The following is a 25,920-nucleotide window of genomic DNA, read 5'->3' on the forward strand; positions in this document are numbered from 1 at the left end:
AGCACCATTAGGCCTGAACACAGTCAGATTTTGACAATGGACGCTCTTTGGCATGCTGTGAACTCTCCATACCTAAATGTAAGTGTGAGTGAAGCAAACCACCCCTGCATGGCAAGATGCCACGAGTTGCAAACTAGCCTATTTTGTGAACTACACGATTTAAACAAATAAATAGTGTAAGGCTATTCACCTCGAATATCAAGTGGTGGCGTGATTCAATTTTACATCTGAATGCAAAGACAGTGCTCTCAGTTTGAGGTGTGATTTTTCTACAGTCAAGCTAACGAATTACATAAATTCCTCATAGGCCCGGGGCTTCAGCCTCTGACCTTGGCTGGTCCACAAGCGTGTTTGTGTGAAAACCACTGGTCTGGTGTTGCTTCAATATTAGACCGGGTGAGCGCCCATCAAGGCAATGCCCAGGAGCTTATCTCAATAGCCAGATGTTAGAGAGAAAACTATCTCTGAACAAGTTATGGGAGCACGTTGCCTGTTGAGGCTTCAACTGAAAATGGAGCAAATTACCAGAAGTGCCGTTTAAAGAATCTCGATAATTGTCATGAATTATTTTCTTTAAAACATTTTTTTCTTCTTCTTAGCCTTCCAGTTCCCTGTTCCAGCAAGCTCGGAGAAATGGGTGAGTGGGTTCAACATGGCTGGATCCCAGTGCCGAGTAGGCCGGATGTGTTCGCTCGTCCAGACAGACAGTGATTCAGATGGCACTTAATGGACTCGTGTTGTTGGTTTATCGGAGGCTTGCCCAGGGGCGTCGCTAATATGGTCGTTGCGTGTGCACTAATGTTCAGATGGAGCAATATGCTTGAACTGCTGTATAAGTCATGATAAATTACACGCCATATGGCGAGCCGGCCCGTGGTTTAGGACGGACCCAATCTCACTATTTTACATCTGGTCAAACGCAGCCTTCACGGTGTTATCAGTGGCGACAGGTTCAATTAATAATCTGGGAATTGAGGGATTTTGTCATAACTGGGCTCAGGTCCAATAATGGGCTCAATAATGTTATGTTCACTGATTATGTTACAACTTATAGGCCTAAAAATCTGTTTGTACACCATGGTTATCTCTGTGGAACATTATGATTACATTTTTTTAGGTTATATGTCAATATATCTACATTTATCTCAGAATCACGTATGCTATTGTTAGGAAGGTGCTCTTTCAATGAAGCACACACACACACACACACACACACACACACACACACACACACACACACACACACACACACACACACACACACACACACACACACACACACACACACACACACACACACACACACACACACAACCTCTAGGTTGGAGAGGCTGGAGCAGAGGGCTGCCGCAGTGCAGAGCCCAATGAGCAGATTAGAGGGGTTAAAATCCTTGCTGGAGGGAACATCGCCATTAGGTATGATATGAGGAATGACATTCAATTCCATCAAGCTATACACATACCATCCTGACATTGTTATTCTTATAATTGATTTAAAATGTCAGTCTGGTCACATCACACATTTCCAACAGCAAATTATGTAATTAAGTAAAAAGCACACCACCACCATATAAACAGATTACCCATGCACTCCACAATCAGTGCAACGTTTTGGCAGGATTTTCTTCAGAAGGATGCAATGCACATACAATGCCAGAGGATGGCACTGTTGTAGCAGTTAATCTTACAGTCTACCACACTTTGCCATAGGTGCATAGCCTATTGCATTTTGGGTCAGAAGCTACGGATAGTTTGCATAGTTTGATTGATAATATGATAACACCAACGATGATCATAATGAAGGTTTTAATAGCCAATTTAAAACTAAACCTAGCCTGTGGGTTGATTGTAGCAAACTACATGAATCTTAGTTTTGTTGGCCTGTATCGGTAATATGTGCAGTCAATACAGTGGTCAAATGACTGTAAGGTCATAGTCACATCATATTGAATGTCTGTGTCAAAACTGAGGTGTCAGCAGACATCCATTTTCCACATGAGCAGAATGCATGGGGCAGGTCTGATTGTGTTAAAGTATGCCCTGGTAACCTTCACACATCACTTCCTCTCCAATAAACAGCACAATCCCATATTCAAGATTTAGCTCATCACGCCATAGCAATGAAGATGGCAATATAGTGTATCATGCATCCAACAGTGTAAAGTAAGTGTGGGGTATTCGAAAGTCAACCGGATAATATTGAGGTTATCAGAATAGTATTTCTACCAGTGGAGGCTCCCCAGATGAGGAAATGGAGGACCATCCTCCTCAGTGAATTTCCTAAAAATGTAAAATGTTAAAACATTTAAAAACGTATAATTTTTTTATAAAATTATACTAAATTTAATCACGTCACCAAATAATTTATTAAAACACATTATTTTGCAAAGAAGGTCTACAGTAGCCCTAACAGCACTCTGTAGGGTAGCACCATGATGTAGCCGGAGGACAACTAGCTTTCATCCTCCTCTAGATACATTGACTTCAATATAAAACCTAGGAGGCTCATGGTTCTCACGTCCTTCCATGGACTTACACAGTAATTATGACAATTTCCGGAGGACGTTCTCCAACCTATTAGAGCTCTTGTAGCATGAACTGACATGTTGTCCACCCAATCAAATTAATCTAGTACTGAAAGCATAAGCTACATCTAGCTAGCACTGCAGTGCATAAAATGTGGTGAGTAGTTGCCTAAAAGAGAGAGAAAGAAAATAATTGAACAGTTTTGAACAAATTAATGTCTTCCTAAATGAAGGAGAAGCAAGACAGAAATAGAGAGAGAGATAGATGTCATAATTTCTTTTCAACTTTCAGTTTCACTTACTTAGCTAGCAAATGCAGCTAGCTAGTTTATCCTACTGAATCACCCTGCTCAAACAGAGTGATGCTATGTTAGCTAGCTGGCTATGACTATCCAATACAACACTGGAACTCTTCCAAGTCAAGGTAAGCTTTTGGTTCGACTAATTTAATGCCACTGGGGCCCGCTGGTGTAACTGCTTACTGACTGTACACTGTAACGTTACTACATCACCGTAACGCTACTGCATAACGCGTTAGCTCTATTAGCTATGCTGACTATGACGTTACTTTACTAGCTAATATGGTGACAACGATGTAGGCTGTGTGCAGCGGCTTGGCTTGGAAAGGTTTTTTCGCCTGGTCACAAACAGCTGAAGTCCACAAGCAAAGGGAAGAGGTGAAAGGAGGAGAGTGCATAACGTACTGTAGATGTGAGAAGGAATACAACGTGGCTGCTATGAAACTGTGAACTGTGTTTACGAGTGATCAGGGGTGTATTCATTCCACCGATTCTGTTGAAAAGTGTTTCTTAAACAGAAGCAAATGGAACAAAACGGGGATAAACATACCGTAATTTGTCCAATAGAAACTCTCGTTTGAACTGTTGGGCTAATGATTACACCCAATATCAGCTAGATGCAGGCAAGAGTGTGCAAGGCGGTATTGAATGTCCCGGTCTGTCCATGTGTCATTGTCTGTCACATCAAATTTGTCTCTCAACCTGTGTGCACCTACGTTGTAAACTTTCATTCATAGGCTAGGTTGCAGCAACCTCATGATGGGTACAGGGAAAATTTGAGTATCATATAGTAGCCTAAACCTATCGCTGTTACATTTATCTGGGTGAATGGAATATGAATGACAGTCATCCAATATGCTGTAATAGAAATAAGGCCATGCTCATGAAGAAAAAAAATCATCCTCCCTCATCTGAAACGGAACTGACCGATTTCTGCTGTGAATTATTTCAAGTACTATTTGTACAGTGTTTCTCAGAACAATGGTTCATATCCATATCGAACTAGCCTGGTTAATGCATGTAACAAAGGTGAACATCAAGAATTCAAAAGGCAGTTAGCAGGGCCTAAATGCAATGAGCAAACCTGCCTTTAGAAATTAACCAGCGCTGTGCCCGACAGTGCACTAAGCTGCAGGAAGGGTCATCTGTTGGCCTATGTGTGTTTCCAAATGGCACCTTAGTCCCTACATAGTGCACTACTGTGTGCCCTGGTTAAAAGTAGTGCACATATTAGGAAATAGGGTACCATTTGGGATGCATTCATAGTATCATGGGTCAGTACCGTTGTCATCATGTGGAATAAAAGGGGTCATGACCCCCAGGCTCCACTATGATCAAAGACCTTGGCCAACCTGTTCCATCCTGGGCAAACCCATTGACCCTGAACTAGTCTGCCTACTGAGGCCCAGCACAAACCAAGAATAAACCCCAAGGGAGAAAACGTGCAGCAAAGACACAATTGGCTTCGGGCTGTCTTTAGAAAGTCATTACTGACTGTCCTTCAATCAATCAAAAATGTCCTTCTGTTCACATATTTAGATGAAGCCACAGGGCGGGGGTAGATGGAACGTGATCCTAAGATTTGAGTCTGTTATTTTTGAAAGGAAACATAGGATGCCAGACGGATGCAAATCACAAGAAGACAATATACATTCATCAGGGATTTGGTAATTTCTACTATGGTTTGTAGGTCATTATTAATTAATATCAATCATCTTGTTCACCGATGATGTTAGGCTGAAAACTATGCCGCTACTGTCCGTTGTCTCACAAAATGTTTTGGGGGAAATAAAGTGTCATGATCACATCGTGTCAGTTGTTCACTTTTGTCTAAATCCATTGAAGCAATAACAATGCACAAATTGGTTCAATAACTATTCGCACTCTCTGTCAAGCAAAAATACTGTCAGTTGTATTCTTTCCAAATGACAACTTAATTTACATTATTTTCGTTTTGTATATTTCTGCTGACCACTGTCTCTTGCACGCATACAGTACACTTCCCACTTCTACAATCAGAGCTCTGTGTCTGCAGACAATACGTTAACCCTAGTGTAACAAGAGAATCTCCAGCCCCAGCACAGTGGGGTACATTTTAATTGGCAGTAGTCACTATAATGGTGATTTTCCCTGTATGTTTGGCCCACTTCTAAACACTCCCTCATTCACTACTACAAGCCACTTTGTAAAATATGTCCCTGCAGAAATGGGTCTTTTGTTCTCTCTACACTCTGTTGTGTATTCCTAGAGAGAAGTTCTCATGGAAGGCCTGATGGAGTTCCATTCTTTTCCCAGAGTGCCTTTCTTCCTCTCAAATGGGAAAAGAGGGAGTTTTTAGTGTGCTTGCCATAGACATCATCTGACTGTGAGGTAATACCCTAGCTGCATACCCATTGGCTGATGGGGATCAGGCTATGCTCGGCCCACAAAGGACAGGGTACAATCAGATCTGAACCCCGACTTCATAAAGGTGGCCATTCATGCTGGCTGACAAATTGCCACTGAAGCATGAGACGAAAGGACACCCCCCCCCCCCCCTTTCCCCCTTCAAGACACCCTCTCTTACCACCATATTGGGGAAACAGGCTGAATTGCACAATCACCAAGCCTCCCTCAATGGCTGTCTGTGCTAAGTTTGGCTTTGAAAATCTGTGCCACTCACTCTCTTTATATTCTGTATGAGAAGGAGTAGGGTGTGAGAGCTAGCACCACATGAGGTTCGCTCTATGAATAGAACATCGTGCTTGTCTACAAGGGAATCTGGCCATGCCAAGAGTGATATTAAACTTTATACAGGGTTTTTGATTTACTACGTGCTTGATGAAGTAGCAATGGCTATCTTTCATTTCACCACATATAAACAATGTAAAACACTCGCTGTTCCTGTGAATGTACAGCGCTGAACATTTGAATTTAAATGTCTAATCTCCTGTAATGTAAAAAAGGACTATATGCCCATGCGTCTTTTCGTTTAACCTCTCTGTGAGTTAAGTTACAAAGGGATTAATCAAAGTCCATACTTGATGAAGGAAAAACAGCGTTGAGCCTTGTTGTAAGCCAACAATATTACTCTCAATTACATTCTGGGGGGAAAAAACACAAAGCTGGGAGTGAGACAGAGTGAACTGGCCAGTCAGCAGAAGTTACAGTAAGCAATATTTACAGACCAAGGGCATTTCCCCCAGGAGGATTACAGGGCTAGGTTAGGGAGATGGGTTACTAGAAGTAACAGGCCAGATGACTCCTCTCCTTGTTGACGCAGATTCAGCACCAAGGCCTTGCATTGAGGAAGGAGAACCTAAAGATGACCCACAATTGAGAGGTGTGACTGAAAAGTATCTCTCCGGATCATCTACTCTTTATATAATACAATACTTCTCATGACTCATAGGGTTGAAGGGTTTGTATAGGTCTTGCCCAGCCCTGCAGCTATACTAGCTATAATAGGAGCCTATAGGCCTACTGCACAGTTAAATGGAAGTGGCTGTATTTTAGCTGAGTCTGCAATGTACACTGACATCATCCAACAATGTTACATCATTCATTGTCTACAAGCATAAATTACTTGTTGCAGGAATAGACCCACTGGTATTTAGGCTATTCTGTGCTGTAAATGGCATCCTTTTAGGTTTTAGTTGCCGCATCCAAAGTCCTTTTAAAAGTAGGTAAGGCCCCGATGTCAGATATTCTGACATTGAAATGAAGTGACAGAGAGGAGGGTGTGAGGACAGGTATCACCGATACGCACTACTCTTCACCAAAATGGCTGACGACTTGTCTCTTCATTAGACTGAAGGTGTGAAATATTGACCTGGGGTATGAGACTCGTTCACACACCACCTCCACATAATTATCATGCACACTACAACCATGCACCACAACTGTTACTAGACAGTTTTTTAAATATATAAATACAGTACCAGTCAAAAGATAACACACCTACTCATTCAAGGGTTTTTCTTTATTTTACTATTTTCTAGATTGTAGAATAATAGTAAAGACATCAAAACTATGAAACAACACATATGGAATCATGTAGTAACCAAAAAAGTGTTAAACAAATTCAAATATATTTTATATTTGAGATTCTTCAAAGTAGCCACCCTTTACCTTGACAGCTTTGCACACTCTTGGCATTCTCTAAACCAGCTTCATGAGGTAGTCACCTGGAATGCATTTAAATGAACATGTGTGTCTTTTAAAAGTTAATTTGGGGAATTTCTTTCCTTCTTAATGCGTTTGAGCCAATCAGTTGTGTTGTGACAAGGTAGGGTTGGTAAACAGAAGATAGCCCTATTTGGTAAAAGACCAAGTCCCATATTATGGCAAGAACAGCTCAAATAAGCAAAGAGAAATGACAGTCCATCATTACTTTAAGACATGAAGGTCAGTCAATGCGGAAAATTTCAAGAACTTTGAAAGTTTCTTAAAGTGCAGTCGCAAAAACCATCAAGCGCTGTGATGAAACTGGCTCTCATGAGGATCGCCACAGGAATGGAAGACCCAGAGTTACCTCTGCTGCAGTGGATAAGTTCATTAGAGTTACCAGCCTCAGAAATTGTCAAGTAACTGCACCACAGATTGCAGCTCAAATAAATGCTTCACAGAGTTCAAGTAACAGACACATCTCAACATCAACTGTTCAGAGGAAACTGTGTGAATCAGGCCTTCAGAGTCGAATTGCTGCAAAGAAACGACTACTTAAAGACACCAATAAGAAGAAGAGACTTGCTTGGGCCAAGAAACACGAGCAATGGACATTAGAGCGGTGGAAATCTGTCCTTTGGTCTGATGAGTCCAAATTTTAGATTTTTGGTTCCAACCGCCGTGTCTTTGAGTAGGTGTGTCCAAACTTTTGACTGGTAATGTATATATATATATTATAATATATAATTCATATGCCATTTAGCAGATGCTTTTATCTAAAGTGACTTACAGTCATGCTTGCATACATTTTACGTAGGGGTGGTCCTGGGAGTCAAACCCACTACCCTAAGCGTTAACAAGTGTCATGCTCTACCATCTGAGCTAAAGGACCCTTTTTAATGGCTGAACATGTTCATTACTGGCTACTACCCCTCTTTTCCTCCACAACGCAACCCTGTAGTGTCTTAGAGACACAGCCAAGATAAACGGGACAACAAACAATGCACAGCTGCCTCTAACACATAACACCATGGCCATAGATGGAAAGACTGTGTGGGCATGGTAAAGTAATTTCAGAGGCAGAAAAGAGGATGTTTGGCTGTTAAAAACGTTTTAAACAAAGCCTTGGATAAGACTTGGATAATCTAAGTAACCGAACAGATGCTCTAAGCCTAGGGATAGTAAGACTAGGTATCACTCCCTTATTAACTAACATCGTGTCCTTGCTCTCCATGTTGAATAAAAGCCTCCCTGATCAAAGTAAGAAATTGTAATCTCTACTTTTGCTGTGCCATGTGTGTGTTCTCTGCTCTGCCGCCATCCCTTGAATTTAACAGTCATATTCCACAGATTCCAGTTCCCCAGGGGCCTGCCCAGTTACAAAATCTTGACAGTAATCCACAGATTGAATGTTTTGCGGCATCAACCCAGCCAGCAGGAACAAAAGCGCTGTGAGGAGCGGCGACTGATCACAGTCTGCTTGACCATAATGAGGGCTGGTGTTTAGCGTAGACTTGACCTACTGGGGTCCCTCGCATTGACCTCATAACTACAGCTCTTAAGGTTTTCAGGAAGCAGAGAGGGCCTAAGCATACGTGACAGCATTAACCGTGCCTTATTACCCACTTAATTGGCTACAGCTCAGTACAGATAAAAGGAATTCAACAAAATCCTATTCAGACAGAGAAACATGGACATGTCGAGCTTGTGTTCTGAGTTTTTACATCTTAAAACATAGATTGTTTATGTTACATCACAGATATCACAAAGATATATAGCAATACTCTCCATTACATAAGCAAGGCAGGCTGTTGAGTTCCTAGTATCGCCCTAGATCACTGTGTAAGGCGATACAAAGGGCAGAGGGGGTAAATAATGGTATTAAGTCCACTAAGGCTTAAGAGCTTGGCCTTCTGTCATTATTGTCTGTGTGGATTATTGGTTTGAAATGTAGAGGCTTGGTGGCTTTCTGAGAAAATGCGCCTCGCTTCTCATAAGATGCCTAGAATACTGCTGATAGTTAGGAAAGTGTCTTTAATGGGCTTAGCCACATCCCTCTCTCACCTCAGTTCCACCCTACCCAAAACCTTTTTCAGAGGGTCTACAGTGCCTTCAGAAATAATTCACACCCCTTGACTTTTTCCACGTATTGTTGGGTTACAGCCTGAATTGAAAAATAACAAAATTGAGATTTTTTGGAACACTGGCCTACACACAATACCCCATAATGTCAAAGTGGAATTCTGTTTGTTTTTCAACCCCTTTATTATGGCATTCCTAAATAAGTTCAAAATTGACTTAACAAGTCACATAATAATGTATATAGACTCACTCTGTGTACAATAATAGTGTTTAACATGATTTTTGAATGACTACCTAATCTCTGTACGTACCCCACACATACAATTATCTGTAAGGTCCCTCAGTCGAGCAGTGCATTTTAAACACAGATTCAACCACAAAGACCAGGGAGGTTTTCCAACGCCTCGCAAAGAAGAGAACCAATAGGTAGATGGGTACAAATAAAAAGTAGACATTGAATATCCCTTTGAGCATGGTGAAGTTATTAATTACACTTTGGACGGTGTATCAGTACACCCAGTCACTACAAAGATACAGGCGTCCTTCCTAACTCAGTTGCTGGAGAGGAAGGAACCGCTCAGGGATTTCACCATGAGCCCAATGGTGACTTTAAAACAGTTAGCGAGTTTAATGGCTGAGATAGGAGAAAACTGAGGATGGATCAACAGCATTGTAGTTACTCCACAATACTCACCTAATTGATAGAGTGGGTATGCTTGTCATCAGCAAGGACTAGGGAGTTTGTTAGGGGAAAAAATGTATGGAATAGAGCTAAGCACAGGCAAAATCCTAGAGGAAAACCTGGTTTTGTCTGCTTTCCAACAGACACTGGGAGACAAATTCACCTTTCAGCAGGACAATAACCTAAAACACAAGGCCAAACATACACTGGAGTTGATTACCAAGTCGACATGAAATCTTCCTGAGTGGCCTAGTTACAGTTTTGATTTAAATCGCCTTGAAAAACTTTTGTCAAGACTTGAAAATGGCTGTTTAGCAATTATCAACAACCAACTTGACAGAGCTTGAAATGTTTAAAAGAATAATGGGAAAATGTTGCACAATCCAGGTGTGGAACGCTTTTAAGAGACTTACCCCAAAAGACTCACAGCTGTAATCGCTACCAAACGTGTTGCTAACATGTATTGATATAGGGGGTTGAATACCTATGTAATCAAGATAGTTATTTTTTGTTATGTTTTATTTATTTTTTTACAAATGTTAGAATTTTTCATCCACTTTGACATTGGAGTATTTTGTGTAGTTCATTGACAATTTATTTTGAATGAAATCCATTATAATCCCACATTGTAACAATAAAATGTTGAAAAGGTCAAGTGGGGTGAATACTTTCTGAAGGCCATGTATAAGAAGTGGTGTGGAGGAGGCCAATCCAGGCATTCACTTCTACTGCCCACTGCAGGTAGATAACAGTCTCCTGATAGATTTATACTGTTGTTTAAAGCCTGGCCTGAACCCAGGACAACTCAGGGAGGCTTGCGGGTAGTGAAATCTGAAGAGCAAGAGACCCATTCTAGTCTCAAACAGTCACATCGACAGGGCAAATATTGACCCAGCTCTCTCTCGCTTGCTCCATCAGTGGCTGGTCCTTTGAGGGGAACCAGCCTGTCTGATTGGCAGTCCAGTAATTCACGCTTATTAGTGCATCACAGAGTCATTAGTGAGGCCTGCCAGAGTTCTGCTGCAGTTACCCCGGAGTCGTCTTTATCACCATGTCAACCACTAACCTCATTTCCACAGTCCCTTCCACCAGGCATTGTGACTCTCCCAGACTCTCTCAGCCCCTGAATGCTAATGTTAAACCCAGTTGAGGGCATATGAGTGAAAAGATTTCGTCCCCAAATCCAAAAGGCAAGGGCAGATAGTCCTTCTGGACTGTGGGGAGAGGGGGAGAGAAGCGGGGAACAAGGGGAGAGGAGGAGAGGGTCGAATAGGGTTGGGGCTGTCTGATCTCCCATCCCCCGCGGAGTGGTTTGGTCTAGAGTGGCATTTGCTAGCTTTTCATTTTCTCCAGCGAGGTCATGAGTTAACCTCTCTCACAGTACAGCTATTGAGGGGACTGGGGAGCAGGTGAAGAGGAGAACTGTAGCATGACAGCTGGAAAAACAATCTCCCAACTAGGGCCACTTTGATCCAGAGAGTTTGATCTCTGCACATGAGAAACTGATGGTGTCGCAGAGAACAAAATATCACAACTTACAAATGTAGAGAAAATTGTTGTGCCATCTTTTATTTTTGGGAAATAAACAAGTGCATTGAAATATAAAAAACATTTTTCTCATAAATGCCCTCCCCTTTTGTGCAACAGTTCCACTTAGATGCAATTTGCTTTATTCTGCAAGCAAAGCAATTCACCGTTTACAGTTTATTCATAACTGCCAGACATTTTAAAAGCAATAACCATACAGTGTACTTAGCAATTAGTGATCTATTTCTCTTTGATTTGAACATGTCACAGAGAAATCAATAAGAGGTCAAAAAATGTTGTACACAATATTTGGCCTTTTGCGATTATATAATCATCAACATTATCATCTGGTATCGTGTCCGTATTTCGACCTCAGAGATGCTTAAATTGTCATCATTTAATTGAAAGTATTACATTATACATTTATATTTCATGGTCATGTGAATACATATGAAATATCTCTACAGCATTAATAAAATCCCTGAATTTTTCCATTACAGTAGCTCACCAAAAAAATATCCCTGTTTTAGTGTCCCTTTTCAATACGTTTGAAATAGGATGTATAGTCCAAGGACTGCACCGCAAAGACCTGAGTCAGCTTGCAGGCCCCATCACACACAATGTTATCATCATAGCTCACCATAAAATGGCAAAAATACTTCTGAAACGCTTCACTTTGCCCCATTTCAAAACTCAGGGCAAGTTGAAACAAGCTGTGTGGTTGAATATCCTTTAATCCAAATGGTTCAGTGATTACGTATTCAAGTTTCCAGTCAGATCTTTTTTCTTGGTTGGCTTCGATGAGATTCAAGTAGTACTGCCAAATATCCTTCAGAGAGAGAAAAATACTATTTCAAAAGCATGAAAAGCAAAAACCTTTACTGAGAGAGTACCTTGATTAGAAGTAGATTTGTTATGAATGACAGCACCATTAATCATGAAGGAACAGCATTGCTGTGGGTCTAGGGCAGGGATCATCAACTAGATTCAGCTGCGGGCCGATTTTTTTCTTGAGCGGATGGTCGGGAGGCCGGAATATAATTACAAATCATTTGTAGACTGCAAATTGACAGCAAGAAGCCCAAACCAATATAATATTTGACTAAAACATAATGATTTCAAGCCTTGCTTGCATTTGTATACGATCACGTGTTTCTCCCTCTATTATGCGTGGAAATACTAGGGAATAGACTTCCAAAATGTATAATCATTTGGAGACGATTTCCAGGGCTTTTTACAGTCTTTTATGTCCAACAATGAAAATCCCCCCGCTCCCTCCCCCCAAAATGACCGCCAGTTGGGGAACCCTGGTCTAGGGATTTGTTAAGTTGTTGAGACTGAATGCTCCCCATTTGAAAAAGTGTTGTCAAGATGTCTCTGATTCGTTCGTATTTTCCACATTGCTTTTCTTAACAGATTACCCCAGGAAGTAGAGCTACAAAGAGACTAACAGTGATTTTCAAAGGCTGGGGCCTTCCCACTGTTGACTGTGGCGGTGACATGTTTGAGCTCCCGTCTTTGGGGCATGCTGAAATCACATGTAAGCTACTCTGAGCTCTATGCTGTATGAGCGAGAATCACATTGGGATTGCTCTGTTGAAACTGTACTTTAATAAACCAAGCCAAGGACAGATCAGTGCTGACCTCATGAAAATAATAGGAGGGAAAGTGAAAATGCAGAACTGAAATCAGTCTCTGCATGGTAATCATGAAATAAGTTCAGCTTAACTACATCACCTTGAGAGGGTTAATGTTAGACATAAGGATGATAATACATAATGAATGGATATTTCCAAATGAAAGTAGATTGTCCCAAACCCCTGGATAATGGTGGTTCACAAGTTAACTGAGTTCCCTACTTACCAGCAGCCCGTAGTCCTTTGGGTCATAGTGCTACATGTGGAAGGCTCTGTTGTTGGAGTACGGCTCTTCTGCACTTTTGATTGGAGTAACAGCCGGTGTGACAAACAGGGAATTAACCGGCTCCCCTTCAAAGCAAACAAATGATCATTTGGGTAAATAAATACATGGCTAAAGGCATTAATTCCTTAGTTCCTCCTCCATTGCATTAAGCTAGCTAATTATACAAACACGCATTTTTGTGGCTGTGGGGATTCTAGCCAACACCGACAGTCAGGATAACACTGAACCCACAGGAGGTGTATGAGTCACATTGGTCGATGTCGATTGTCTGAGTAATTTGAGGTGGAATTGAACACGATCTAAACACGTCATTATAGTTGGAAAGGTAAAAAAAAGGTCACTTAGAGTATGATGCCTCCTTCACACAATGAAGTAGAGTTCAGAATTTGATGACAGATAAAAAAAATAATGTTCTAACCTCATCCAGTCACTTACCCGACAAAAATTAACTTTTGCAAAAGAGGCTATGATTAAGTTAACAGCATATGATCTATTGAATACTATCGAATGCTATCAATACTATAAGTTAATCAATACTAGTTACTCCTTGATGACAGTCACTTATCCAACGCAGAGCCTTGACGCATTCCAGTGACTCACCTTGCTGATCCTGCAAGACCATTACGCTGTCTCTATGAGTGTGGCCATAGAAATACCCTGAGATGATCTCCCTGTAGTTGCGAATTATCTTCACAAGTCTCTCACTGTAGAGTTCTCTGACGGCCGTGGTGTTCCTGGCATAGGGCAAGTAACCCACTGGAACATGAGCAATGTCAACCTACGGAGGGATGACAGGAGAAACAGCATGCTTAGGCATGATAGGACTGGTTTGGAGTCAAACCTTACTTTAAAAAAGACTTACATGTTATATCCTGTATAAGCAGTCTTCTGGTGCTTAGAATCCATGCAGGACTATTCAGAAGCCCTCAGCACCTGGCTAGACATATTCCTTCTACTAAGTCATGTAGCTACAGTGCCTACAGAAAGTATTCACAACCCTTGAGTTTTTCCACATTTTGTTGTGTTACAAAGTAGGATTAAAATTGATTAGTCATTTTTTTTGTCAACAATCTACACAAAATACTCTAATGTCAAAGCGGAAGAAAAATTCTAACATTTGTAAAAATAAATAATTAAAAAGTCATGAAAAATAAAACACTAATATATCTTGATTAGATAAGTATTCAACCCCCTGAGTCTGGCTAAAGCATGAGAGAACTCATTTTAGGCCTGCTGATCAGGCTTCTTGGTACTTTGCAATTCTTTTTTGCATTGTTTTTAATATCCATAAACATTACATATTGATAACCATTGTAAAACTCACAATAACTTGACCCAGCACACAATAACCTTACCTGATCTTTAACTTATTGTCCCGTGTGGCTCAGTTGGCAGAGCATGACACTTGCAACACCAGGGTTGTGTGTTGAGTTCCCATGGGGGACCAGTACAAATTAAAATGTATACACTCACTACTTTAATTAGCTCTGGATTAGAGCATCTGCTAAATGCCTAAAACATACATTTTGTGAAGGAACTCTCAGTTGGTGTAGCCCAAGCTGCGACTGATAAGCCTGAACACAATCCTAAACTACATCCCCAATAAAGTGACGGTGAATATGAGTGACCCAGCAGGACAGTTCCATTGGCTGCAGGACACCCTGGAAATATCCTCACAGAGAATGGAGAAGGTCAAGAGGTCAAACAGTGCATTCAGAAAGTATTCACACCCCTTGACTTTTTCCCAAATTTTATTGTGTTACAGCCCGAATTTAAAAATGATTAAATTTAGATTTTTTTTGTCACTGGCCTACACACAATACCCTTTAATGTCAAAGTGTAATTATGTTTTTCTTTTTTTTTTATTATAAAAAAATGAAACGCTGAAAATGTCTTGAGTCAATAAGTATTCAACCCCTTTGTTATGGCAAGCCTAAATAAGTTCATGAGTAAAATTGTGTTTAACAAGTCACGTAGTAAGTTGCATGGACTCACTCTGTGTGCAATAATAGTGTTTAATATGATCTTTGATTGACTAACTCATCTCTGTACCCCACACATACAATTATCTGCAAGGTCCCTCAGTCAAGCAGGTAATTTCAAACACAGATTCAACCACAAAGACCAGGGAGCTTTTCCAATGCCTCGCAAAGAAGGGTACCTATTGATAGATGGGTAAAAATGTAAAAAGCAGACATTGAATATCCCTTTGGTCATGGTGAAGTTATTAATTACACTTTGGATGGTGTATCAATACACCGAGTTACTACAAAGATACTGGCGTCCTTCCTAACTCAGTTGCTGGAGAGGAAGGAAACCGCTCAGGGATTTCACCATGAGGCCAATGGTTACTTTTAAACAGTTTGAGTTTAAAGGCTGTGATAGGAGAAAACTGCAGATGGATCAACAACATTGTAGTATGTCCACAATACTCAACTAATTGACAGAGTGAGAAGAAGGAAGCCTGTACAGAATACATGTTTTCTGCAACAAGGCAATAAAGTAATACTGCAAAACATATGGCAAAGCAATTAACTTCTTGTCCTAAATACAAAGTGTTATGTTTGGGGCAAATCCAACACAACACATCCCTGAGTACCACTCTCCATATTTTCAAGCATAGTGGTGGCTGCATCATGTTATGGGTATGCTTGTAATCATTAAGGACTGGGGAGTTTTTCAGGATAAAAAAGAAACGGAATGGAGCTAAACACAGGCAAAATCCTAGAGGAAAATCTGGTTCAGTCTGCTTTCCACCAGACACTGGGAGATGAATTCACCTTTCAGTAGGACAATAACCTAAAACACAAGGCCAAATCTACACTGGAGTTGCTTACCAAGAAGACAGTGAATGTTCCTTAATGGCCGAGTCACAGTTTTGACTGAAATCTGCTTGAAAATATATGGCAAGACCTGAAAAGGTTTTTCTAGCAATGACCAACAACCAATATGACAGAGCTTGAAGAATTTCGAACAGAATAATGGTGTCACGTCCTGACCATAGAGAGCTCTTAATTTCTATGGTAGAGTAGGTCAGGGCGTAACTGGAGGGGTTTATTCTAGTTTAATTTTTCTATGTTGTTTGGTTCTAGTTTCTGTTTTTCGATGGGTTTTTTGTTGGATGATCCCCAATTAGAGGCAGCTGGTCATCGTTGTCTCTAATTGGGGATCATATTTAAGTAGTTGTTTTTCCCACCTTTGTTTGTGGGAGATTATTTTGAGTTAGTGCATGTTGCACCTCTGTCGTCACGGTTTGTTGTTTGTTGTTTGTTTATAGTTTATTGTTTGTATTGCGAAGTTTCACATTTAAATAAAAGATGTGGAACGATATTCACGCTGCGCCTTGGTCCGTTCCTACACACAGACGTGACAAATGGTCAAATGTTGCGCAATCCAGGTGTGGAAAGCTCTTAGAGACTTACCCAGAAAGACTCACAGCTGTAATCGCTGCCAAAGGTGGTTCTAACATGTAATGACACAAGCAACTTACCTTCTCTCAGAGTTACAAGGGCTTCTGGCTTCAAGCGAGGCTCTCACAATTTGGCTGCAGCCTGGTAAATATCATTGGTGGAGGTCAGAAGTTGATCCTGAAAGTAATGTTTAACACGATCTTGAAAATACAGTACATATACAAAACATGAAACAGAAACATTCTTATAGAGGTAAAATAGGCAATCAACTGCTGCCCACACTAAAAATGCATGAAGGAAACTTTATCTTTCAGACATGCCGATACAATCTCTGGTTTGAACCAGGGTGTCTACCACTGTCAGCATTTAACCAGATGTCTATCCATCACAGGTCATCTCCGCCCCATCAAATAAATAGAATACCTGGGGCCAGTAGTCGTGGTTCCCGAGGGCGGGGTACACCGGCATGTCTAGGAGGAACTCCCTGATGGTTTGAGTCATGTTGCTGATGACTTGGATCACCACGTCCGTGGACAGCTCCCCTGATGGGACATGTGGAGGGCTGTCTCTGGAGAGAGGAATAAGCTCATTCGAATAACTTATTACAGAGAGCCCAGGGCAGAATTAATGAAATAAAACAAAGATCTGCTAATGTGTTACCCATAAATCCCTGTAATCCAGGAGTTGTCTTTTTTCACATTTGAATCTAGGTGCAGTGGCAGGGCCTTTCACCAAAGCATCTTAATTATGCTTAACAAGTATTATACATGCCAATAAAATGTCAGGCTTAACCGATTAACTGAAGATTTGTGAAATAAACTAGCTTAGCGCCATACACATGCAGTACAAGTCCTTTCGTGTTATGTGTGATTCAAATTTTCAGGCCTTAGCATAGCATTTAGTCCATTTTTAGTAGCCTTTGCTATGCATTGCTCTTTATTCATATGCACACCTATCTGATGCGGAGTTGTCCCCACTGGTTGAACGTTGGCATATTGACTTTATGGCACTTGGTTTTAATATCAGCAGAAGTTATTGTATGGATGATTTATGGCCTATTTGGCTGCTGTGCAAATTGCTTATTGCATTTCGGGTCGAGACACAGCCTAGAGCCGTTTCAAGATGATACACTATACAGACATTGTTCATGCTTCAGTGAGCAAATCACTGATTGGTTGCTTATTTTACAACAATTCCATCAGTGACAATATCATTGTTAGTTATCCAATGACAGGAAGGAGGAAGCAATATGTTTTGTTAGTTGTTTAACCTCTCAAAAGGTGCACAGGGTACTCCTCCATTAGTGTTGTATATGAAACAGGAAAACAAATCCACATTAACACCACATGTTGTTTTCCATACCATAGAAAGCTACAAACCTTGTCCGGATCATAAACTCTGGCTGTGGGGCAACTTGTTTCATGTGCTGGAAAGCTGACAGGATGAGCTGGTAGAGTCACACATGAAGTTTCCAAAAAGACCAGGGTTTGAGGCTGGGACACCCTTAGAGGAGAAACACACTTTGGTGTATTCATCAGTCACATGGTAGGTGGGGTCAAAATGCAGGTCAAAGATGTGACAGAATCTCCCTGAAATTGAAATCTTATTGGGCATGTTATATCAATCTATTGTATTACATGTAGGGGATTATGTAATTCATGCTAGTCAGGATTTATTAACTATAGGTAACACAACTCAGTGGCCAGTTTATTAGGTAAACCCATCAAGTACCGGGTCGGACCCCCCTTTAACTCCAGAACATCCTGAATTATTTGGGGCATGGATTCTACAATGCGTGGCGTTCAAACATTGCTTCATTGGTATCAAGGGACCTAACTTGTACCAGAAACATTCCCCACACCATTACACCACCGCCACCAGCCTGTACCGTTGACACCAGGCAGGATGGTGACATGCGACTCCTGCTGCTTAAGCCAAATGCACAAAATTCTAAATCACACTATCAGTGTCATACCATGTACAATACATGGATAGATCTAGGCAATGGGGACTGTCTAATTGTGTTATGATGTTTTACAATATTGCGGACAGGCAGAGATGTAGAGAATGAAGTTGGGTTAGTCCTAAGTCATTATCTTCAACATTGTTACCTTCCATTACAGAACTTTGCTTGTGTGTGGATTGAGGCCTATACATTCAAATCATTGGTTTCTCCATTGTATTGACATTTCCTTATTTATATTGTGGATGGTGTTTCTGTGGACCAATGGAAAGTCTACAAAACTATAAGCAAACCAGCCTTTGTATTGAATACATGAAATTGTGATGACACTGATTAAAGTCCCCTTATTTTACCAGCTAAGTTGACTGAGAACACATTATCATTTACAGCAAGAACCTGGGGAATAAATGAGCCAATTGTAAGCTGGGGATGATTAGGTGACCGTGATGGTATGAGGGCCAGATTGGGAATTTAGCCAGGACACCAGGGTTAACAACCCTACTCATACAATAAGTGCCATGGGTTCATTAGTGACCACAGAGAGTCAGGACACCCGTTTAAGTCCCATCTGAAAGACAGCACCCTACACAGGGCAATGTCCCCAATCACTGCACTGGGGCATTGGGAAATTATCATTTTTAGACCAGAGGAAAGGGTGCCTCCTACTGACCCTCCAAAACCCCTTCCAGCAGCATCTGGTCTCCCACCCAGGGACTGACCAGGACAAAACCTACTTAGCTTCAGAAGCAAGCCCACAGTGGGATGCACAGTGGTATGCTGCTGGAATGTATATTAAATAGTTTGGTAAAATATGCTTAACATTTTTGTAATTACCCATAATTCTGTACATTTGAATACTTGTACTTCCAATTTTGATCATCATGATTTAGCGACTATAAATAAAATGTGTTGATCTACTGGGATTTATTTTCTTAAACGTTCTGTTCTGTCTGCTTGGACTCAAGAGATTAGTAGCCTATGCTTGCCTTAATCTTTTTGCAGGCAGTTATGTTCTTTTGTTAATGTATTTGCAATTTTGATGGTATAATATAGTTTTGATAAATATAAACTCAGCAACTCAGTTCTCTCACTGTCAACTGCGTTTATTTTCAGCAAACTTAACATGTGTAAATATTTGTACACTTTAAAAAATTACCCACGGGCTTAGTAAATATTGCAAAAGAAAATCAATGATTTTTACTTAAAATAATAGGTTTCTGGTTTTACTTACATTTTTGAATATAGTACTTCATTTATATGTGTTGTAAAAGACTGGCATTTGCAAATAAAAATCCAAGGTAATATGCTGCTAAATTTGAACAAATATTTCTAAGTAACAACCATCAACTTAAAAATATGATATTCATAATATCATTATTATGTTGGACTGACATGCTAGATCAAGTTCTGAACTTATATTGTGCTTGGAACAGCTCAATGGACCTCGTCTTGATCTTTCTCCTCTGGAATGGCCATATTTTCCAGAATACATTGACATGGTATGTAAATATATTCAAATGTCTTTGTGTTGTCATTGTAGCTCACATTAGGGCTTGTAAGGCCCTATGATTTCCGCAATGCCGAAATCCTCGACGGAATCCAGAAATGTAAACAGAATACACGGTACCCCTCAGACAGGATATTTTTATTACAGTAACCCAACATTAGTGTGAATAATAGGTATTAGATATATACTGTATTTTTTTAATCACCCAAATGGATTGAACACATTAGGCAACAAAAAGTTAACATGGAATTCCTGAAAATAAAACGGCATTTGGGGAAAAAAAGAACAAGGATTTCATAGGGCCCTATTAGTGTTTTACACAACGCGCTGTCACCCAGGCAGGTATTGACAATGTGTGTCTTCCTTATTTTAGAACGAGATAACATATGGGATGTGTAAGTAATAATGTTTTAAGCGTTTGTAGTGCTTATGTATACACAAAAAAAAATATTGATTTTATCTTAATTCCGTAGGGATCAGGCAGCACATGCAATGTAAGATCTGCAGTTTTTCTGCATTCAAGTACAAATACGTGACAACCACAACATTGTGAGTGCTAAAATGGCAAAGACCTTCTCATATCGAAGACAAGATGTCGTTCAGGCCCTTCCTGTGAAGGACTTCAATGAAAGATGGCCAACCTGGTTTGAACCCACTCAGGTACAAAATACAGCTGAATGAAAATAGTCAATGTAGGTAAAAAATGGATTTAAATATTTTGCTGTCTTGACCTAATATTATAACCTACAATTCAATATGCATTAAAGATTAGTCTGAACATTCTCACTCTGCACAAGCTTTGGGAGGGGTTTCCCAATAGCATCTGTCTCTCAGATCATCTTTTGTACTTATCTGTTCAGAAGATGTTTTCTCTCCCTCTCTCATATTAAGGAAGAGTTCAGAAGAATTACAAATGTTGCTCTTGAGTCCACCTTTATGCAGAAGCTGGACGAATATACACCAAAACTTTTTGACTTGTTTAAGTCAAAAGGAGGTGCTGTACAGGCGGACATGCAGAAATTCCTTGAAGTTCTGTACAGGGTATGCACAGTAACACCTTCACAATAGTATATAGGTTATACTGTAAGTATTTAGTTGCCGGTATTAAATGCAATTATTTGTATAACATTATATTACAGTGCAACACCATCCAGGAAAGAAGAGACAGTGTGATCCGTGGCCTGATCATATACCGCGGTGAGAGGGTTGAAGACCTTATCACAGAATACAAGGTAAAGGTTTTTCATTTTTGTATCCTTATTTATCTCTAAATGAGGTATCTTCCTTTCTTTCCCCCTCTCCTCTCAAGTTGCACAGTTAATGTAATAGCCTAGTCTGTTATTTCTTAATTTTTTCACTCAGGATGCTGACGACACCATGATCCGAGAGGACCTCGTTCAGCATGTGATGAATGTGTTCACTGTGAAGGATCTGCACCAGAATATAGAGCATGGGATCTGCATCGAAGGAGCAGAGGTCCTGGCTGGTATTCCTAGTGTTACACAGTCCTGTACGTTGCTTATGGGCCTCATCTATGGCTTAAATCTGAGGTACCCAAAGAACTGAAATATACATTTGAGGTGTTCCAAAAAGTATTCTTGGAACTTGATGATCTCAGGACCTCCCCACGGGTCCAAGCTCTAAAGACGAAGTTACTTGTTTTCAGAGATATCTAAAGATATCTATGAGATATCTAGAGCATGGTGTTTGCAACGCCAGCATGGTGTGTGCAACGCCAGGGTTGTGGGTCCGATTCCCACGGGGAGCCAGTACAAAAAAAAAAATGCATGAAATGAAATGTATGCATTCACTACTGTAAGTCGCTCTGGATAAGAGCGTCTGCTAAATGACTAAAATGTAAATGTAAATGTAGAACTCTCAAAGGGCCACTCACAAACTGTGGTCTAAACCCTACTGAGTTAGCTGAAAAGCTAGTTGCTAGGTGGTATAGGAGCTACAGTTTACATGATGCTCGTTGTCAGGTGAAGTCATAAGAGACATTGTTCATTCCTGTTTAAAAAACAGCTTTGTTTTAAAATTTACTCCATGTGCACTAGTGGATATCTGAGATTATTTGTCAGATGCAAGGTGGAGCTATACCCAGAATGCTTATACCTGTCAAAACAATATGTGCATATGGAGTCAGGTTTTAAGGGAGAATTTGGCATATATTTTGTAACAACTTACTCCATGTACGTTTTGAAAACCCATGTTTTGATTAATCTAAAACAGTTTGAATGAGGTTGTATTTGAGCTAAAGTTCATATTGTGACTTGTGTAAAGTCTATTAAGACACATCTTTAACTTACGTTTCTGTTAAAATATTGCTTTGTTGTTAAGGGGCACACAGACCACTAGAAAATATTTGCCAAACTGTACAAGATGTGAGGTCAAAGTGCTAATCCCAAACTATCACCTAAACTTTATGCAGTTGTGAAGATCAATAATTATTTGTAGTCAGGTGCAAGCTATCGGATGTAACTTTACCTAAGGAGGCAAGGTGTAGTTATACCCAGAATGCTTGCAGATGACAAAATATGAATGTCTAAGGAGAAGGGTTTAAAGGGCAATTTGAGATTGAAGTTTGAAGAAATGATAAAATGATAACATTTATTTTATTCAAAATAAATGTGTGGAAGTTCGAAGTTGAACACTGTTTCTTTTTGCAAATTCCCTTGAATAGAAATAATATTTTTTTGTAAATTATCCCAAGTATATTGAGGTAACTATTTGCATCAGCTTTTTAAGAATATTTGTGAATACAATTGAAGTCGGAAGTTTACATACACCTTAGACAAATACATTTAAACTCAGTTTTTCACAATTCCTGACATTTAATCCTAGTAGAAAATCCCTGTCTTAGGTCAGTTAGGATCACCACTTTATTTTAAAAATGTGAAATGTCAGAATAATAGCAGAGAGAATGATTTATTTCAGCTTTTATTTCTTTCATCACATTCCCAGTGGGACAGAAGTTTACATACACTCAATTAGTATTTGGTAGCATTGCCTTTAAATTGTTTAACTTGGGTCAAACATTTTGGGTAGCCTTCCATAAGCTTCCCACAATAAGTTGGGTGAATTTTGGCCCAATCCTCCTGACAGAGCTGGTGGAACTGAGTCAGGTTTGTAGGCCTCCTTGCTCGCACACGCTTTTTCAGTTCTGCCCACAAATGTTATATAGGATTGAGATCAGGGTTTTGTGATGGCCACTCCAATACCTTGACTCTGTTGTCCTTAAGCCATTTTGCCACAACTTTGGAAGTATGCTTGGGGTTATTGTCCATTTGGAAGACCCATTTGTGACCAAGCTTTAACTTCCTGACTGATGTCTTGAGATGTTGCTTCAATATATCCAACATTTTTCTTCTTCATGAAGCCATCTATTTTGTGGAGTGCACCAGTACTTCCTGTAGCAAAGCACCCCCACAACATGATGCTGCCACCCCCGTGCTTTTCCTCCAAACATAACAATGGTCATTATGGCCAAAATGTTCTATTTTTGTTTCATCAGACCAGAGGACATTTCTCCAAAAAGTACGATCTTTGTCCCCATGTGCAGTTGCAAAGCGTAGTCTGGCTTTTTTATGGCGGTTTTGGAGCAGTGGCTTCTTCCTTGCTGAGCGGCCTTTCAGGTTATGTTGATATAGGACTCGTTTTACTGTGGAAATAGATACTTTTGTACCTGTTTCCTCCAGAATCTTCACAAGGTCCTTTGCTCTTGTTCTGGGATTGAGTTGCACTTTTAGCACCAAAGTATGTTCATCTCTAGGAGCGGTATGACGGCTACGTGGTCCCATGGTGTTTATACTTGCATACTATTGTTTGTACAGATGAACGTGGTACCTTCAGGCATTTGGAAATAGCTCCCAAGGATGAACCAGACTTGTGGAGGTCTACAATTTTTTTTCTGAGGTATTGGCTGATTTCTTTTGATTTTCCCATGATGTCAAGCAAAGAGGCACTGAGTTTGAAGGTGGGCCTTGAAATACATTCACAGGTACACCTCCAATTGACTCAAATTATGTCAATTAGCCTATCAGAAGCTTCTAACTCCATGACATAATTTTCTGGAGTTTTCCAAGTTGTTTAAAGGCACAGTCAACTTAGTGTATGTAAACTGCTGACCCACTGGAATTGTGATACAGTGAATTGTAAGTGAAATAATCTGTCTGTAAACAATTGTTGGAAAAATGACTTGTGTCATGCACAAAGTAGATGTCCTAACCGACTTGCCAAAACTATTGTTTGTTAACAAGACATTTGTGAAGTGGTTGAAAAACGAGTTTTAAAGACTCCAACCTAAGTGCATGTAAACTTCCGACTTCAAATGTATATATTTGAGTAGTAGGAACCCAAATTAAATACATTTTACTAACCTGAGTACCTTAAGTCAACAAAAACATTTGTAAAACAGAATATAAACTACTATACTGAGTAAATTCAGCAAATTAAACGTACAATATTAGCTCTGTAACGGATTGCATTTAGTATATCAAACTTATAACATTAGTTCTGGAACTTGAAGGATTTAAGCAGGTCAAACAAAAAAAAAACGGTTCTGAAACTGATCAAATTAAGTTGAATGAAAGGAATTTTTGAGATCCAGTTAGTTGTTTGCACTTCACATATTTGAGTTTGTAATACACTAATAGCGAAGTATATTATACTTACAAGATCCTCCTTGTTGGATTTATTTAAAAAGCTGATGCAAATAGTTACCTACATTTTTTTGAGTAAAAGGGGCACAATATGTTTTACAGTGTAAGGTTCAACAACTGAGACATAAACTGAACAAGTTCCACAGACATGTGACTAACAGAAATTGAATAATGTGTCCCTGAACAAAGGGGGGTTCAAAATCAAAAGTAACAGTCACTATCTGGTGTGGCCACCAGCTGCATTAAGTACTCTCGCCTCATGGACTGAACCAGATTTGCCAGTTCTTGCTGTGAGATGTTACCCCACTCTTCCACCGAGGCACCTGCAAGTTCCCAGACATTTCTGGGGGGAACGGCCCTAGCCCTCACCCTCCGATCCAACAGGTCCCAGATGTGCTTAATGGGATTGAGATCCAGGCTCTTTGCTGGCCATGGCAGAACATTGACATTCCTGTCTTGCAGGAAATCACACACAGAACGAGCAGTATGGCTGGTGGCATTGTCATGCTGGAGGGTCATGTCAGGATGAGCCTGTAGGAAGGGTACCACATGAGGGAGGAGGATGTCTTCCCTGTAACGCACAGCGTTGAGATTGCCTGCAATGACAACAAGCTCAGTCCGATGACGCTGTGACACACCGCCCCAGACCATGATGGACCTCCACCTCCAAATCGACCCCGCTCCAGAGTACAGGCCTCGGGTGTAATGCTCATTCCTTCGACGATAAACGTGAATCCGACCATCACCCCTGGTGAGACAAAACCGTGACTCGTCAGTGAAGAGCACTTTTTGCCAGTTCTGTCTGGTCCAGCGACGGTGGGTTTGTGCCCATAGGCGACGTTGTTGCAGGTGATGTCTGGTGAGGATCTGCCTTACAACAGGCCTACAAGCCCTCAGTCCAGCCTCTCTCAGCCTATTGCGGACAGTCTGAGCACTGATGGAGGGATTGTGCGTTCCTGGTGTAATTCGGGCAGTTGTTGTTGCCATCCTGTACCTGTCCCGCAGGTGTGATGTTCAGATGTACCGATCTTGTGCAGGTGTTGTTACACGTGGTCTGCCACTGCGAGGACGATCAGCTGTCCGTCCTGTCTCCCTTTAGCGCTGTCTTAAGCGTCTCACAGTACGGACATTGCAATTTATTGCCCTGGCCACATCTGCAGTCCTCATGACTCCTGCAGAATGCCTCTGCATATTC

The 25,920-nt window shown here is 40.5% G+C and overlaps 1 protein-coding gene across 1 annotated transcript; it reads right to left on the bottom strand.

The window, feature by feature from the left end:
• Positions 1–11,278: 11,278 nt before the first annotated feature.
• On the bottom strand, positions 11,279–25,290 carry LOC106607619 (acid sphingomyelinase-like phosphodiesterase 3a; the record flags this gene model as incomplete). The annotated part of the gene is given in 9 exon segments (XM_014204762.2): positions 11,279–12,090; positions 13,125–13,249; positions 13,785–13,962; positions 14,813–14,856; positions 16,675–16,771; positions 17,018–17,162; positions 17,974–18,049; positions 18,052–18,183; positions 25,272–25,290. Coding segments are annotated over 9 exon segments (1,119 nt in total), but the record flags the coding sequence as incomplete, so codon positions are not given.
• Between the last annotated feature and the right edge of the window lie 630 nt (positions 25,291–25,920).

The sequence above is a fragment of the Salmo salar genome, chromosome ssa06 (assembly GCF_905237065.1).
Source record: "Salmo salar chromosome ssa06, Ssal_v3.1, whole genome shotgun sequence".
NCBI classification, from domain to species: domain Eukaryota; kingdom Metazoa; phylum Chordata; class Actinopteri; order Salmoniformes; family Salmonidae; genus Salmo; species Salmo salar.